The following is a 19,569-nucleotide window of genomic DNA, read 5'->3' as shown; positions in this document are numbered from 1 at the left end:
TTCAGCAAATCAGAGTCGAAGGAGAAGGCTTATATAAATAACTAGTGTATTGTCTGCAGTACTATATCTGATTGGATATGGGTAGACAAGGGCAGCGAGGTGACTTTCAGTTGTTCTCAGTAGCAGTAACAATTGTTTATTCCATCATTTTTTCTAAAGATGTATTCAAAGAGGGGTCAGTCAAGCTATTGTTGATTTTTCATGTAAAATGTTTACTGTGCAAAAATGGATCACAAATGTTTCATGCTGAGCAGAGTAAACAGCTTTATATCAGTATTCCCAGCTAAACAGTGCAAGGGGCTTGCAGAATTTAGCCCCACAGACAACAGTTCCTTGATTGAAGATTCCAATCTTTTTAATCCTTCGAAGGCTGCAAGCAATGGGCCCATTTCGTTCTTTACCTTTCCAGCAAACTTATCTCCACAGCTATTTATTAAGCACTCATGTTTGTGAAAGATATACTTGTTGTAGATAGCAGATACATCTCGCATTCCACCATTGCATGCACCAAAGTTTGATTGATTAATGCATCGGGTCATCAACATAATATCGAATTTAAAAAAAGCCTAAACTAATTTAAAACATGAACCTTTGTTCTGGTTAGTTGCCAACTTTTGCTGTTTACTATGATGTAAATAGGATTCATAATTAGTCTTGCACTGGCCTCAACATGATGTATTAAGGTCTTACCTTTTAGTTGATTAAATCCTTACAGCCATATAAAGGTGGAAGGAATGCATCTTCCTCCAGGCTGTTGCAATATAACCTGCGAAAAGTCAGAGCTCTTGTGCACATGAAACGGATTGAATCAAACTTCTGCTAAGTTTTCCAGTATAGTGCTTATCATCAGGACTGTTGGATATAGCAACACATTAGGGACACATTGGACACACAGATCCCTCAGTGTGTACTGTCCATGTCCATGTTTCCATGAACTGAACTCCAGATGACCTTTTCACACCGATATTCTATAGCACAATTGTAAATGTTATCGATCTTCAACACCCGTTTTTATACTTTTCTTCATTTTATAAGTGATGTCTACAGCGTTTTTAAAGGAATTGGGATAATATCCAATGAGAGGGAGCAGCATAAAGTATGTATACAGTTGCAACAGATCAAAATACTCTAGTGTTACTACTCTCTGGACCTTGTATTTAAGTGGAATTAATGAATAAATACACAATGTTACATTACATCTACCAAAACATACATTCACATTTGCATATATCACCTAAAACCTGATATATTAAAAGTATAAATTGCTTTTATGCTGGGGTTTTTCGGATTATTACTCTGTTAGAGAATTGCTGGAGTCCAGCACATAATTTGCAATAAATTGCAATCATTCTTAACAGTTTTGCTACAGATTGAACAAATAAAATATATCGATCTGTTACTTGTGCTTAGAGCCAGGCTAGCTGTTTCTACTTGCTTCCAGTCTTATAGCTTAGTCAAGCTGTCCCCTCGCTATAGGTTCATATTTGTTGACATGTTTAAAAGTTATATGACCGTAGCCAACAATTAAATAAGCATATTTATTTGTATTTAACTGCATTAATTTCCACAAAATATTTCTTCTCAGAAGAAATTCTGTCCCTTAAAACTGACATTCCTCATGATGATAAGAGCAATTCTTCTTTTAAGCTGATATTGTGGTTACGCTAACACACCCTCTGATATGTAATATACGATAATGTATTCATCCTAATTCCAAACCATTACCAAGCACTCAGTGAGCCTACTGGATGCCTACAGCCAAAAACAGTCCAAAAATCACTCTCTTTTCATTGCTCACTCCATTGTGCTTTATGCCGAAAGCCATGACTCAGATAGATAAGGGCCTAAATGTACAGAATTCCATACAGGCTACGTCTTTGATTGAACCCATTAGGCTCCAACTTTGTTGACGCTGTAAGAGGAATCCACTGAAAAGCAGCAGGTGATAGTCAGTCTGCTTGCTACATCTGCGTGGAATCTCATCGTGCTGCAGATAATCTCCTGGGGCTCGTCGGCCTCCTGCAGCATCGAATACTCTCCTTAGGATATAAATGCATGCTTTGTAACATACATAAAATATAATCGTATAGTGTGCTGAATAGTTATAATTTAGATTTTTTGCAAAAAAGTGAATAGGTAGCCATTGGTAAAATGTATTATGTATAAAATGTATAAATGTTTAAAACAGAAGATTTAATAATTAAGGATATGATGAGCCACTAATGTTTTTGTTTTGCACTCGGCTCATTCTCATTGCCTGCAGGTACACAATAGTTTGAAAACTGTCCATCACCTGGATCCTACGTCTCAGTACCAGTAAAGTCAATTGTGTCTGACGTTGCAGTAAACTAAGGCCGCCCAATTTACTGTGAATAACCTAACCTTTGGCATTGCTTGTCAATAGCAAACCCCCAAAATGCCCCAATTAGATGCATTGTGTTTGACACTGTGCTTGTCAAGAGGGCAAGACATAGGCATTAAATGTTTACCCATCATTCCTGCAGGCTTTGTTAATAATGCACTAAACAACTTGAGAGGTGACATCAGGGGACACATAACACAAATGGCCAGACAATCAATTTGCAAACCAACCTGATCCGCTTTGTAGTAATGCACGAGGTAACTGACACACACACACACACACACACACACACACACACACACACACACACACACACACACACACACACACACACACACACACACACACACACACACACACACACACACACACACACACACACAAACAATGATTCAACAGCTCTGACAACCATCCAAACAGACAGTATATTATAAAAAAAATGCTGCAGTGCAGGTTTGAGAATAGGTAAAAGAGAGATTGCCTTTAGATTCCCACTGGCATAGCTTTCCACATCTCAGATCAATATTGTCTATCTAGTGAGAGCTTTTGATATATGAGGAGTCAATGCTGCTTCCTTCCCCCCACTAACTGAGGTTCTTGCTCTTTTATCAAAATAAAACGTTTGAGCTCGTTAAAAACAACCTTTCCAAAGGAATTTTTTTATTACTGTAATTGCATGAAAATGAGGAGAGCTAATGGAAGCTGTATCTTAATAGATTCAGCAAAAATAATTCCAAGGTGAATCAAATCTGACACTAACATTTGTGTTCACAATGATATTTGAATTACCACACACAGGTGGATGGCTTTATACTGAAGGCTGGACACCATGTTCCTAACCCTGACTCCGTACAAAATGCTTTCATCATTCAAAGAACACGGTGCTGGCCTCTCAAATAACAAATAAGGGAGGGAGCTGTGCTAATTTAATAAATAAATGACACACTTAGTGAGTTTAAATATTTTGTGTCTGGATGAGTATTGACTAGAGAGTCTCTCTGGTTCCTAATTAATAAAGCACGTACACTATTGAATGATGCAAGGGAGGCGTTTCTGTAAGTGTTGCTGTATCCGCAGAGTCAGTGGGTAAACAGAGCTTTGCTAATCAAACAGGGCTGACTGTAAATGACTAGAAGATACATGGAATGCATTTGAAAGACAGTCATACTATATTATTTATTTTACTAGTTATATCTTACAATATTTCAGTTGTTAATCAAACTGAATATGTAGTGGTATATAAAGTGAGACATAAGTGTACAAATCACTTGGCTAGAAAACAGCATTTAACACACAATGTCAAGGCAAGCAAGTGCAGATGCAAATTATACAATAGTTGTTTTTTAAAGTACCCTGCTTATACAAATACACAATGTAGAAGAACTTTGCCCTAAACACCCTCGCATGCAGCATAGGTGTGGAGGTGGACAGCAGCACAGAAAAGCACAATGTAGGCTTCAGTGGCCTACAGGACTTTAATTATGCAGGGAATCTGACTCAACTTCATCTTGACTGGCAGGAAAGAAAATATCTGCTATAGTGATTTGTGTTTTTACTGCAACAGTTCAAACACATACATGTATCAGTTGATGCTTTACTTTTAAATTACACATTTGTGACCCTGCATCGGCAATTATTCAATGGATTGATTAGCGTGTATAGGCGCTTCCAGCTTCTTCACTGACCAGTCTTGAGTGGGTATTTGATTGTTTCTTTTTATTAAATTTGGATGTACTGCCTCAAGCTGTCCCCTCATCAGCACCTTGTTACCTTTATTACATTTATCAACAACCTTTTTTGGAGTTTATTGTCATTAGCCCTTGCACAACATTCTTTGCAGAAGCCTCCTCCTTTGGTAAAAAACGTTTCATTCGCCAGTAAAGACAAGCATTTAATTACACTAACATGGTCTCATTCAACACAAAGAGGGAACAATAGATAATAGATTAAATGTTACTTGTAACATAACCATGCTCTTTCTGTCACTACATTTGCAGCAACGATATCTATCGGCTTCAAATGTAATTTGGGTATCATCAACATGTTTACCGTCCTACACCAGCGATATCATTTGACTTATGTCATTCAGAGACTCCCACTAATTGCTGCTAAATGAGTGGAGGTGTTAATGTTTTAGTCAATGTGTATACAAAATAGTTCAAATAAAACTAAACAGGAAATCTTTGTGAAATCTGTCAAAAACAAGACTTTTTCGTTTTATTTAGAGTTTTCTAAGAAAGAAAAAATGGAAATCAAAACAGCGATAAAGATTTACACTCCCCTAGGCTAACAATATCAATTTCAGTGCATAACGATGTTGTAGAGAAAGACATTCCAGGAAAAGAAAGTCAAAAAGTGAGAGAAATACATTCCAATTACGCACATATCTGAGGAATTCGTGAATAAAGTTGAAAGAAAGCTTTAGGCCACTGGCTTGTCCTCTGTGCGGGATCTTTTTTAATGTGAACCTTATTGGTCTTTCAGAGACATATCTAACTACCGCCCTATTACTCTCCCATTATATGCTGCCACTCTGTGGCATTTTCACCAAACCTTTCTCAGAGGGAAAACACAATGGCCCCCAATTGAAAGCATGTTAAAAAGGTCACACATCCAAATAAATGCCAACAATGCCAAAGTATTTTCCTCCTTCCACTAAAATAAGAGGCCTTGCTGCACATACAGTACAGGGAGAGCCAGTCTGGTTGAAAATACCTCATGTAATGTGAGCTTGGCCTTTAATTAAATAGAGCTGGATTCATTTGTTTTGGGTCACAGCTGAATGGAAGTGTAGAAGAAATCGAGCTTCATTATGACATGGCTTCCGATATGATTAAGGCTTTAAGGTTAATTAAAAGAAAAACTGTATCTGTTCAAGTTGTTTTCATTTCATGTTTGTATTTAAAATATATAACCTTTTAAGTGTTCAAAATAAATATGTTCTTTGCTTTAGTCTTGAGCTTTCATAATGACTGTCAGTAAGGAGTGTAGCTTGCCTGTGTGATAAACAGTAATTATTCTGTTGAGAGGAGAGGCTGTGCATTTGACTTCGACCCCTAGCTGACAGCTCAACTTGCTGAGGATGTATTCAGCTTGACTTTTCCAAGGTTATGGAGACATTTATCAGTGCTGAGTACTTTCTAAACACAATAGAAGAGGAAGATGCATAAGGGCACTCTCTTAAAGCACAGGGCACTGGCTAAGCTCTACATCATAAACCAAGCACTGTGTTAGTGGAAAGACAATGTTGTCATGGAAAAAAATATTTCATTAATCTAGTTTTCAAAATTAATTAAGTAACTTACATTTATTAGAGTGAATCTCTGTTAAGTCAACTATTGGAAAATATCTTCCTCCAGGATTATTGTCTGGCTTGAATGATCTCAGTAGGAAAATCAATAAGACAAGTATATCAGTTCATTTAATTCATTTTTTGCCCAATTATTATTGTTCAGGGTCACAGATGACTGAAGCCTATTGAGCAGAGGGCACAAAATAACATTTGAATTATTGAGCTTTTACAATCCACCATGCATGTCTTTGGGGATGCAGTAGCCTGATGTGAATCAAAGTAAACACTGTACATGGTGAGCTCTAACCTACCTCTTGTTATCAGGCAATACTAACTATGAGCCACTGAGAGTAAATACTGAGGTAAGAAATACTGAGGTAAGAAACAAGTGTATTTTAATGACGCAATTCATACCCCTCCTTCATGTGCAGCACATCTAAAAATATAATGTGTCTTTGTTTTGCACATGGTTGCCAAACATGTACTTCAGTTTCCTCTTTAACAACGATGGACCCAGTATGAGGTATGGACTGACTAAATGAAGCATGGGATGCAACAATTTAAGAATGTAAACTATGGTGCTGACTTAAACCGAGAATTAATTTGGTTAAAGTCCTGTTGCTTTCCCTGAAATGTTAACATCCATAATGGTGCCATTTTGTCAACATAATGAAGAAATAAATGGTGTGGGGTAATAAATGACTTTGTTAAATGAAATAGAACATGAAAGATTGATGTAGTATGAGCCTTTTTACATTTTCATTATTTTGTGCTACCATGCTCAGCCCTCCCATCAGTGTCACACTGGCTGTAGACTACACGGTAAACCTGAATGTCACATGATGTCTAAAGAGATTTTAGAATTTGAAGATTTCTCCACAGGGCTACACATATATTCCCTGTTTCCCAACATGGAGCTGTAAACACGACTCTAGTTAATCTAATATTTTCTGAGCATATGTATCGTACTTTTAGGAGCCAAAGTTAAACCCTGTAAGGAATTTGATTCAACAACCACCGAGGCACCTTACATTTAAATACAACTCTCCAGGGTCACAGATGCTTTTTCAGTATCATGAGCTTTTGTAGAACCATCATGAGGGAAAAAGCTCTCTAGAGAAAAAAATTACCCTGAAGCTCCAGAGCTACAGTACAATACAGAAAGAATTTAATCACACAGAATGGGCAACAGCTTGACTTGATTGATTAAAGGCGTTGCTGATATCTTCGCTCTCCTTGATATTAGAAGAAAGTAATAAATGCTCATGCCTCTAGGAATTTTAGAGAGCAGCGCAGGACCAAATTGCCTACAAAGGGATAAGGAAGCTACCTTGTTCTGTAGAGAGCAGTTTGACCGTTTACAATGCTGAGCAGGTCCAGAGACCAGGCAAACACACATATATATATATATATATATACATTATTTGTTTTTCCAACACAGTTTGTGCATGACTAATGATATCATCTTTTGTTGTTCCCTAATTGGAACACCACAATTACATTTCACCGCATCCCATAAGGATAGATGGTTATACACCACAGGGAACCATGCTGGACGATGTGTGTACAATTCAAACGTTTTCCTTTACACTGTGTCTTCACAAGTCCTGGGTAACTGCATGGCAATATGTGTGTTGATAATTCAGGAGGTGAAACAATCCCAGAATAACAACATCAACAGAGAAAATAATACTGCATAATAATTACAACCTTGGTATCAATTTCAATCCCATAAGTGTGGAAAACCAAAACAAATCCAAGTGTCAGCGCGCAACAGGATACCAGGATTAGGATAGACACTATGTCACATTTAATGAAGGACAATCTCAATTCCATTAATTTATTTTTGCCATTTCGAAACCAATGTTAGCATGGCTATTCAATTGTGGGACTTTATTAAGTCAAGCCCTGATGCTGTTAAGGTGCATCCCTTCAAAGACCTGACATTAACAAAGTATTGCTGCCTGGTTTTTCAAGTTGTTATTCATTAATACCATGCATTCTGCAGTTGTGTGTCATCTACTGATAATACCCTCTCATTCAGCACAAGTGAACATGAATATCAATTCTGGTTTTCAAATAACAAGAAAAAGCCATTTGTCAAATCTGTGTTGCCATGGCGTTTAGAGGGTCTATAAAATGGCCATCAGTCTGTCCCCTCTCATGGCACTCTCTGTGAATCCCTCCCTTTCCCTGTACTCATTCTCCAGCGAGCCTTTTGCAAGTCTGTCCTCCCTCTCTGCTCTCCAAACCTCTTGGCTCTCACTAATGCCTTCTTCTTTTGCTCTTCTCGCTCCAATGCTCTCCTTTCCCTTTTTATCCTCTCTCCTCTCCATTTCCTGGAGCTACACCAGCCAGTCTGGATCCCCGCTCTTCATAACTGGTGTGTCCTCCTCTTCTTCGCAATCTGCCCATCTTTTGCCCTGTGCTTGTGGTGGAGGAGAAACGGCTGCTGCGTCCTTGGGGGAGTCACACTGGGCCAGAGGATTAATGTGATGTTTAGGTCTAAGCGTATCGTCCATCATCCTGTACTACTTCCAGGATGCAGCGGTAGTTTCTCTTCCCTCGGTTGCCCATCCCTGTGGGTGGGTTCTTTTAGCTGCTAAAAAGAAATATAAAGACATTTTATTATTTCAAGGTGCTACAAAATGTCTTGAGCAGTCATAAAACAACATGTTCTGTATTTCTTTTGAGATTTTCCAGTCTTTTTTTACAATTATCCCTCCAGGTTTTTCTTTCAATCAAGCTGTAAAAAATGTTAAAGCAGTGCGGTATATTAGAATCAGAGGTGATTTGCTTGCGACCCTTTAAAGTTTGATCAAGCTTACAATTCCTTTGTGTTACATTTGAATGTTTTCCACGTTTTATGAGCAGTTTTGTTACTGTTAGTGGTTGCTGCTGTGTTGAAAAGGGGCTGTTCACAAATTAATTTCTCTCACACATTGTAGATGATGTAGGTTTGAGTCATCCGAAGCTCTTGTGTGCTTGTGCACAAGTAGTTCTTTTTTGTTCTCTGAAGTTTCAAAAATTAGAGCAAATTATATTCTGTAGCCAATCAATAAAGATCACAATTACTGCACAGTTGTTGCCAGTATTCACATAATCATGTCACGGCTGGAGAGCAGAGTACGTATGACCCAAATGCAGAAGACAGTTTCTTTAAATCAGATAGATAGACATAGGTATATAGACATACTTTATTGTCATTTCAACAAGACACAGAGTGTACTATTAAAACGAAATTTCGTTGTACTGGCATACAGGAACAGGACAATATAAAAACTTGCTAAAATTGTACATATAAATAAATAATAATGACGTGGTGCTGATAAAATTATAGATAAAGTGTGCGTTTAAAATATAAAGACTTACTATACATATAAATAAAATAGACATACTATATAAAAAAAAATAAAGTCCTACAAAGTCCTTTATTGGCGATCCTCCCCAAATCCACGGGGCTGGGCCAGGCAAAACCAGGCAAAAAACTAAAACATAAACTCTCTCGTCCAATAATCGTCCAACATCAAGACTCTGACAACAACTGAAAGAAAGAAACACAGGGGCACCAGGTAAACATAATCAGGTAATCAAACAGGAGGGAACACAGAGACAGACATAACATTACAAATAATACGGATCATAACAAATCAATCGCTAACACGACTCATTTAGCTGTCATATCCAGTTTACTGTTATTGTTTAAGGACAATTTAATGTCCATCCAATTAGGGAGGCTGTGGCTCAGTGGATAGTGTGCTGGACTTTGAATCAGGGGGTAGCTAGTTCGAGTCCCACTGCAGTCAGCATGTCATTGTGTCCCTGGGCATGACACTTCACCCCAAATTGCTCCTGTGGGGATTGTCCACAGTACTGAATGCATGTAAGTCGCTTTGGATAAAAGTGTCTAACAAATAACATGTAATTGAGAAATAACAAAGCTTATATTTTCAGTTTTTCAGAAAAGGAATGGAGGCACATATTCCTATCGGTTTCCTCTCGAGAAGACCGAGACGTTGTTTTCTCAAGCCAATTACGATAGCACAGAGGTTGTTGCACGCTTGGTCATGTATTCCTTCAAATTGTAGAGCAGACTGACCTTTTCTTTGTCAACTCTGATGTGCAGCAGAATCAATGCCGCAGCCTTAGCCTCTTGGTATAAACAGTTCTTCTTGTTTTGTGGAAATGTAGTGGTGTTCTTACATGGCTGGTGGTGGATATACTGTAGCATGAGGGAGGTGCCATGAGTGGAGTTGGCCCCCCAAATCACTTAAAGATCCCATGTCATGGCCATTTCTACTGGTCATAATTCCATTGGGAGGGATACTAAAATAGATTGATACTGTGCAATTTTCCAAACTCAAATTGGTTTCTCATACAGCATCTCTGTAAAGTATGTGTATTTACCGGTATTCACTCTCTGTCCTAAACGGCTTGTTGGAGCTCCTGATCCAATGTGCTCTGATTGGTAGCGACGTGAGAGGCTCGCAACAGCAGACAGGCTTCCTTGTCGGCGATACAGCGAGAACAANCAGTGTTAGACGTCGACCTCCGTCTCCCTCTACTCAGATTCCTGACAGATGTTTGCGTTGCCCCAAAACGCTCTAGAGCGTTTCATAACGCTCAGCGTTTTGTATAATAAAAAAAAAAGTTAGTAAAAAAAGAACGAAAGAGGTACAGGGGATCCAACGAGGCTGTAAGGCGTAAGTTAACCGTGCAATTTTAAGTGTCTTTAGAACGTGTGTAATCTAAGTGATCTACAAGCGTCAACACCTTGTACGTCTTACGCTGATGACATAAGTTTCACAAAATTTTATATAGCACTATAATAGATTCTTATTCACTATACATAAACGTGGTTTGTCACCGGAAAACAACGCAGAAGGGCTAATGTTACACTAATCATTGACGTAATATATATATATACAGGCGAGTATTAAGTGTGATCAAGTTCAGTCCAAAATTACGAATAAGGTTGGCAGTGACGGGGAGGTGGCCAGACAGGGTGGTGTAATATAATATTGGACAGTAATAGATATGAATGTGCATGTGGATCTACATGAAGTACTATGCACAGTAGCAAAGGAATGGCAATATAAGAAACATGAGGTAAGTCGGAAGTGTAAGTGGAGGATAACACGACTAAAAGTTGTTGCGGTAGCAGTGGGCAAAACGGGGCGGGGCTAACGAAGTGTGGACAAGGTGAGTGGATGGGTACGGATTGAAATTTAGTCAGGGTATCTATGTTATGGGAGGACAGTGGAGCATCAGTCAAGTAGTAATCAAAATCTATAACTAAACAATAGCGGTTTTTGAATGTTCTGGTTAGCATAAGTAATACTACCATTGGTACCATACGAGTGGGTAAATTTAAGTTTTTTTGAGTGTTACAATGAATTTAGGTGAAGGCGTAGATGATTACATAAACAAACGAACAGAGGGACGTCATAACCACCTCCGAAATTTTACCACAGTTCTTAAAGACCATAGACTATTTGAATGGTCGTAGGCGTGTATTTCTGATTATGATATTATTTGCTTAACATTAAATTTGGATGTTTATTGATCTATTGACCATTTTGAATGTGGTATATATTCGTAATGTTCAAAGATAATGTGCGAGTTGGTGTATAATGTGGTCTTTTTGTTTTTTTTAGTGTGTTACGAGCCTTGTGAATGATCGTCTAATATGAAAATGTCGATGATTGGGTGTATAACGACTTTTTGTTTTATTGGTGTTCATCAATGTATAATGGGTGGACGACTGTAGTAAAATGTGCAATTTTTGGGGTAGATGGCATTTGATGTTGTGTGATGCTCATGTAACTTTGTTAATGACACAAAGTAATTAATTGTCGATATTTTGTTTGTTTGGATATGGCGAGTTTGTGTTTAATGTTGTCTATGACCTTCATAATTGTTATCGAGCAGAAGAAAATGTTCCTATATTTTGTTGTTATTAATGACATTTGTGTTTATGTCATGAACCTATTCTAATGAGACAAAAGTAAAATATTGAGTTTTATAGAATGTCATTCATTGAACTGTTGTTAACGATCGGGGTGTCATGAGTTTTGTGTATGATCACTTTAATAGGGTGTTTTGCTCATGTCATAGATGGTAATTGTCACATACCTAGATGAGTTGTGGGTATACTTGTTGTTCTTGACATTCGTAATTAGAGTTTATTTAATTTTATTAAATACCTTATAAAATTGTGTGTAGTAGTTGAAATAATTTTGAGTTATGAAGAACTATATTATTATGTTGAAATATAATGAAGATATAAAAAATGGACAAATAAATAAGAGAATAAGAAAATTAGACCTTATAATTAGCGTGTATGTAGATATTTCTACACGGAAATGTTGGCTGACAGATCCGATCTTTTTCGAGATTGTATATTATAAGTATCGTTACGGATTGGTATTTGGTTTCGACGATTGTATTGTATGTTTCAATAACTGACACTATAAGGAATTTACTAGTCATACTGTCGGGTGGTTTTACTTGTCTGCGTGACTGTAAAGTTACTTCTGTTGTTCGGTTGCGTTTTTTGTATCTGCCGTTGACACATTCCGTAGTGAAAACGTCCATGACGTTAATACACTTCACGGCCTCGCCGCAAGACCACGAGGAGGACGCTTGACGTGGGGACTAGTCGTGACGGGCTGGTGGTTGATGGTGACACATACTGTACAATCCGAGCACAACACAAGTTCCTGGGACTGGGAACCGGTCCTTTTTGTCTTTTAGCGAACTAATTAATAAAACGACCAGATCTAAAGAAATTACAAAAATTAAAACGCCGAAGTTTAGCTCGGATAGCGGCGCGTATCGAACTGTTCTGAATAAAAACGACTCTGTAGCTCGTTGTCTACCTTGCTATGATTGTAAAGTCATATTGTTTGTATTTTTACAACGAGTTATTGATCCGCAAAATTTGAATCTGTCAATAACTCAGCTCAGAGTATGCTTTGCGACGTGCTTGTCCCCTCGCTCTGAGTGTTCTCTTGAGGTGTCTCACTTATGTGAAACCCGTACCTATTGCCAAGCACTGATGTTATATCTTTATATTTAAGGCCAAGCTCAAAGTAAAATCGATGAACATCTCCATTGTCGTTGTTTCTGTGTTGCCGAACTGACCAGGAAGTACATTGAGCTAAATGAGGAGAAATCGACAGAGCTGCTGCTGAGAAAAGATTGAGTGTGTGTGTGTCAGGAAGTAACGGCTCCACGGAAGTAACGGCTCCACGGACGTAACGTAATGTTACGGCTCGTTACGTTACATCACTATACCCAAATACGTCACTATACCCAAGAAGAAAACAATGGAAAAAGAGAAATCTCCAACGAGGCGTTCTGGGGCAGCAGAGACAGGTCTTTTCTGTGTAAGAGTTTTACTCGCTACAGGGTGTACTTTGAGGGTTTGTGACTCTGCAGGCCGTTTACATGCATAAAAACCTTCATAACACACAAGGGGACGGGTAATTACCAGAAAAGCATGACATGGGCCCTTTAAATATTGTATATCTGTCGTTATTATATATTTAAAAATGTTGAATGGATTAACCAAGAACACGACAGACGGCAGACGCAAACATTGCTGGAATGGAATTGCTCTGGCAATTTAGCACCGTTCATTTACGTCCACAGAAAGTGTTGGTAAAGGCATTGCATTCATTAATCAAACAATATATGGTATCCAAATGTATTAAAGCAATCTTTCAAAGGTTTTATTTGAGGAGTGCCAGAGCTGTCAGAGTGCGTTGGGTTGTAACTTTTCACTCTTGTTCCGAAGGAAATGAACATTGGCAAGAATTATGCTAGGGAGTAGGGTGCGGGTTAATTTTGGTTTCCTCAGCCTTTGTCAAATGCTGGTGAGGATGATAAATGAGAGGTAACATTATATTTATGGTTTTATTTTCATACATTTCTCTCCATTCTTCCTTCTGCCAGCGGTGTCGCAGTTTCTTGTCTCTCCTGTTTTTGTGCGTACCGCATACGCATGATGCGTGGAGGACCACACATTTTCCCGTCAATTTTTTTTTTATAAATCGCAAACATTGCTTAGAAACTGCCGTCCGCCATCTTTTGAGCGTACGCACCATTTATAAATGAGGCCCCAGGTGATTACTGTGTCAAGCTTTCCCATCACCTCCAGTACAGGCTCGAACATTTCTTTATTCCGCCGCTTTTAATTAAGTTGCAAAGTGGTCCAGAATAATTTAACAAAACCATATGTTTATTTGATGTCAACTACAATGTCTCTGCATGTATATATTATTTCAATGATCAACGATCCAATCTCATTGATGCAAAGTGAATACATTTTAATCATGTTATAAGGTGTAATGTGCAGTACAAATGCTGCAGCATTGCCGGCAGCTGAATTTATATTGATACAATAAATGAGAACACAATGCAATTTAACACATACATTTTTTCTAATGAACATACAGAGGAATATGAAATAGTACATTAAAAATAACTAGTGCCAAGCACACCAGAAATTGTATCCATACAAATATGTCCTCAAAATTGACCAAAGCAAATCATTGGTCCCCACAACTGATAAAAACCTAACTGTGTGTGTTTGTTTCAGGAGACAAATGATAATTTACTAGTACTTTTTGAAGACAGATAACTTTTATTTATCGAATCGAGAGCAACTTATTTTCACAATGGTGATATATAATCAGGAATGCATTATACAAAACAAGTATGAAATTAAAATGTTATGCAAAACACTAATACATCACATGCACTAAGCATACATTAAGCATAAAAAAGAGCATGCATAATTTGTATTGTATTATTTATTTGTGTGATACTATGAGCTTGATATATGTTTTCAAAGCTAATACTGTACCTTCAGATTAACAACTTTTATATTACATATAAACATCAACTACGAATCTAGACAACCTGTGATACATACACATTGTGCATATTAGACACTGAAGACATGAAAAGATTAGATACAGTATAGTCATTTTAGTGTAATTATTTAAATGGAACAGACAATTGTGTTTTTATGATGTAGCAATAATCACCTCTATCCAGTGTTCCATTTTAAAAAGATAATAATTAAGAACAGACTTACCACTGTTAAATAGAAAATAAAGAAAACTTTGTTGACTTTTTTTGCCACTCTGGTCCAGTAACCTGGCTTCGCCACTTCCTTGGTGTTACTGAGGAGCAGGGACAATGTTTTCTGCATCTCCCTCAGCTCATCTGAGAGCTTCTCCAAGGCATGATACTCCTCAATCCCCTTTCTGCTGTTGCCCTGCAAAACATATTTTGTAGTCTTGTTCACACAACTATGGATTTTACCTTTATCATTAGTTACGTTTGCGATTTGGCATTTTGTGGCAAAGTGCAACTCAAATCTAACCTCTTTGGTTACAGGCAGCAATTCAGACGGAGTTTCACACACATCATAGATACAGCCGCATTGAGTCCATTCGTTCCCCTCTGAAAGGATATTACAATTAACCGGAATGTAATAAAAACAACAACTAAAAGACATCATAACAAGAGACCATTTTGAAATATAGGATCACAACATTTAAGATGCTTTATATATAGGTCCGGGGCCCATTCTCCCCGATGGTGGAACCCATCGTCAAAATGGAAAATCGATCCTGATCTTACCTTGGTGACTATTGTGGAAGTTGGCCTTGCCCCTCTTGTTACAGTCCTTGCTCCGACCATTATCTGCCTTGTTGTCTTGGGATGCTTGGGAGTCTTTTTCCATCAGATGCATCACAAAAATTGTCTCCAGGAGGCTTAGTAGCATCATAGCAAAAATCCCAATGCAATAAACCGCTGAGGGAGAAGGCAGCAGCATTAATAAAGACAATAAACACACATTGACAGTCCAATAGGAATGACTCTATAAGCTGCTTTACCAATAAGAGGAATCCGGTTTGAAGAGGCAGGGAGAATTTCATTCAGAATAAGTTGTAACACAGTGACAGCGAGCAGCACAGTGACCTTGAAGCTGAGCTTCTCTCCCCCGTTGTCTGAGATCAGGAAGGAGGCCAAGTCAAGACACAGGAAGAACAGGACAGGTACCAGGAAGTTGACAATATAGAGGAGAGACCGCCTCTTCATGGTGATCTGGGAAATAAATGTTGGTGTCAGATAGTTATGTATAATATTGAACATTTTTAAATTAAATAACATGTTAAAATAACAATTATATATGTTATTCTAATAAAGAACTTTGTTTGTATACCTTTCATACAAAATATGCAACACAATGGGCTTTTATATAAAAGTTAAACTTTCTTAGAAATAAAAATAACATTAGGAATAGAATGCCAATGCAGCATGCACATTTACATCAATGCAGCTGCATCAAAAAGGTCTCTTTTCACTTCTACTCTGTTCTTCTTTTTGTACATCAGTGGTTTGGATTTGATTTTAAGACCAAAAAGTATTTTTCCTCGAGTACATTCTCTATCAATAGGTTTATTTGAGGAAAAACCTGTAAAATGGACTCAAAAAAATATATACCATTTTATTTACATTTTCAGATCAGGTAAAGTAGCAAAAGTGAAAAGGATATAAATGGAAAAGATAAATATTGAGGACCAAAACGTGAAAGAAATAAGGAAAGGTTGATGGACAGAACATTATGGGGGTAATGAGCGAATAAGGGACATTTTGTCACAAACTGAAAGAAAAAAAAGGATACTGTGTACATCTGTATACGTACAGTGTAAATGATGATGTCTTGGCTGATCAGATCGCTGGCGTTGTTGGTGGTAACGGTCATGTTGAGAAACAGCCATTCGTACTGGGTCCTCATCACGTCACGGGACCACTCTGTGGCCTCTGTAGAGTTGTCGCTTGGCTGGAGTCGAATGTCCTTTGCTGGAACGAAAGATAAATGGACGGAAAGGTGGTTTTAGATGGGAATGGATGTAAAGTGCTGGGAGTGGTTGAGACAGTAAGCCATTGTAAGTTTGATTCACAAGCCAGTAGAGGCAGCAGGACATACTTTGTTATGTTGGAAATACGGAATAAACTATTTAACATTAAAACCAAATTAACTTGATCTGGTGCAAATAAAGAGGGTACATCTATAAACAATGTTAAAACTCATTTGTTGTATAGATATTAATGTTGATAACATTCACACCCAAAAAGCATGGTGAACAAAAGGGGTTTCAAGAGGTGTTTGAATGGGTTGTCAACATTGTTACAGAGCCCTCGCAGCAAAGACAATCCACCCCAGTTCATCAAATGGAGAGAGGGTACAGCAAGAACTAAGTCCCCGGCCCTGGGAAGTGGTGAGGTGTGGACGAGGGGTTCTGTAAAGCTCAAGATAGGAGTTGCAAGCCGCCTTCACCCTGGGCCTTAACAAGCTGAAACTAGAGGCGGTCTCGCTACACCTCCACAGAGGCTCTTGAAAGATGTCCCAGAGGATCCACCCACAATGTGAGACCGTCTATGACCTGCAAAGTTGAATCCCTCAAGCAAACTCTACACGTTGGCAGGTGTACAAATATTCATTATGAAAATGTGGCGGAACAGACTGTTTTTAATGTGAAGCACTGGAAAATTATAGAAAAAAGTTTAGTTTTTTCTTATTAAAAGTTGTAGCATGACATGATTGAGTTCATTTGCTGACATTGCACATGCAGAAGTGTGACTTTGTTTAAACACTTTAGGTAGCATTGCGGTTTATTCACAGGTCGAGTGCATCATTACAAAGACAAAAGGTATTTTTTAAGGGGCAGTTTTTCTCTCCGAATGAGTCTATTGGACATTATATTCACAAAGCTGATTTGTATGATGCAAAAAAAAATGCTGCTTATTTTTAACTTATTTCCTGCAATGACTCACCAGTTTCAAGATTAATTGTTGCATTTTTTTTGCTACCTTTCTCGATCAATATAGTCCACCCTGAGGAACTTATTTCTTCAATGGACCATCATCATTGGGCATCTGCATAACATTTGCTCGATTTCCCCATTAAATTGTACCTCACCAGTTATTTTATGAATGAACCCCCGATATTCATCCCCTAAAGTTTACCTCATGTCACAACAAACTCTTACAGAACTCGCCATGCTCTCACCGGTGTGTATGATAGACTTGAAGGAGAGGTTGCAGTTCTGTATGTCAAAGGGGAACTTGTAAATGTGCATCCTGCAAGTGCTGACCAGCACCTGGTCGTTCTGGACTTCAACATCACCTTTATCATTGATTGTGAGATAAGGACTCGGAGGGGCTTTGTCCTTCTCTGTCCTGTAAGAGAACACACAGAGACATGTGAACACAAAAACACAAATGGTGGCAATTGATTCAGGACTTTTTCAAAATAAGAGAAGATATAATTGACAAGGATTATTTTACCAAATTAAAAGTCCATATGCATCCCTTCTGGTTCAGTGCCTTGCTGAGATAATACTATAACAAATTATTTAAATAACGGTACAGATCACAAATATGACTTGGTCACAAATAAGAAATTATACAAAGGGTAAACATTACGTGAACTATTGATGTTGCAAAAGACAGACATGTATTTGTTTAGTCTAATTTGTTAATTTTCTAACTACATTAGTATCTGACCATTACAGAAAAAGTGTGTGTGTGTGTGTGTGTGTGTGTGTGTGTGTGTGTGTGTGTGTGTGTGTGTGTGTGTGTGTGTGTGTGTGTGTGTGTGTGTAGTTACACTTACATTTCCTCAATAGTGATATCTGGTATCCACAACGCTTCAGCAGGAAGAGAAACATTATCAATTCCACAAAACTGATTTGGATCCCAGGATATGTATTCATTGTGCCACCTCTACAGAGGAAAACAGAAACAGGATCCACGGTAACATAATATATCGTTTAAATGGAAAAACATTTCCAAACAAAAGTTCCTTCAGGATTCATCAAAGCACTCACCATGACAGTCCAAACATAAGGGATGAATTTCTGATCTTTCTCAACCTGTAAACAAATAAATAACGAGTATATGTTAGGTCTGATTAGGGCTAAAGTGAGTTTAAAGAGGTCACCCGGTGAAAGTTGAAAATAATAAATTATATTATTCGTAATACATGAAAACCTGCAGAAGTTGTCTGCATGGTAATACAAATCTGGGCTCAATCACACTTGTTTACATTACATTTGGTGACTTAGGCTCAATTAAAGGTAAATATTACGAAAGCTAATAAGATTATTGTTTCCTTATGTTCCAGCTAAATGTTAATCAATTGCCGTATTTGTAATGTTATTTAGTTTATTATAGACACACGTGAATACAAGGTAGTATCTCCATTCAAATTTGGAGAACAGAACAACCAAAGGAACTGTTAGGGAAATAATTCTCCTAGACTCCTATATATGATGTGCATGACCAACCCTGACGTCTGTTATCTCCTTTAAGGAGATAGGCTGCTTCAGCCATAATGTTGTTGTTCCCATTCTATGACCGGGCAACCCTAGCTCATAGATGGTTTATTGTTGTGGGCACACTGGGACACTTCCTTCTCGGTGTTTGTGGACTCCAAGGTGTGAAATCTTCGAGGCCATAAGTGTCAGACGCAAGTGACTCAGTGTTCCCAACTGTTTAGGCTATCTTCTCAAAAAGAGTTCCCAAAAAATTCCTCCCTTTAAAAACCAACCGTCATGCGTCGGGTTTAACCAAAGGAACCACCACCACTTCCGCTCATTTCACTTTTGAAGGATAAATCAGGTTACGGTCACCCTCAAGAGTGGCTGAGTACCTGTCCTCTTTGCCCTTTCGCGTCCACTCCGAAACTACAGGGGGTTCTTGTGACCTACCAAATAGAATCCTTCCAAAGCCGGCCGTGACCTCTCCTAAGGTGTGCAAGTTGTTAAGGTGTCCGTCAGAAAGAAGCAGTTAATCCCGGGTAAAAATTTTGACCAAAGGCTGTCCCTCA

The 19,569-nt window shown here is 38.1% G+C and overlaps 1 protein-coding gene across 1 annotated transcript; it reads right to left on the bottom strand.

Annotated features, from left to right (window-relative positions):
* Positions 1 to 14,361: 14,361 nt before the first annotated feature.
* Positions 14,362 to 19,296, bottom strand: LOC104957376 (5-hydroxytryptamine receptor 3A-like). Its single transcript, XM_010785001.1, has 9 exons — positions 19,291 to 19,296; positions 18,569 to 18,613; positions 18,355 to 18,464; positions 17,749 to 17,918; positions 16,381 to 16,538; positions 15,569 to 15,779; positions 15,312 to 15,485; positions 15,052 to 15,131; positions 14,362 to 14,943 (listed from the first exon to the last, which is right to left on the bottom strand). The coding sequence occupies exons 1-9, from the start codon at positions 19,294 to 19,296 to the stop codon at positions 14,713 to 14,715; spliced, it is 1,185 nt and encodes a 394-aa protein (XP_010783303.1). The 3' UTR covers positions 14,362 to 14,712.
* Between the last annotated feature and the right edge of the window lie 273 nt (positions 19,297 to 19,569).

The sequence above is a fragment of the Notothenia coriiceps genome, unplaced genomic scaffold (genome assembly GCF_000735185.1).
Source record: "Notothenia coriiceps isolate Sejong01 unplaced genomic scaffold, NC01 NC01_scaffold00026885, whole genome shotgun sequence".
Taxonomy (NCBI): Eukaryota; Metazoa; Chordata; class Actinopteri; order Perciformes; family Nototheniidae; genus Notothenia; species Notothenia coriiceps.
This window is presented reverse-complemented; position numbering and strand designations above follow the sequence as displayed.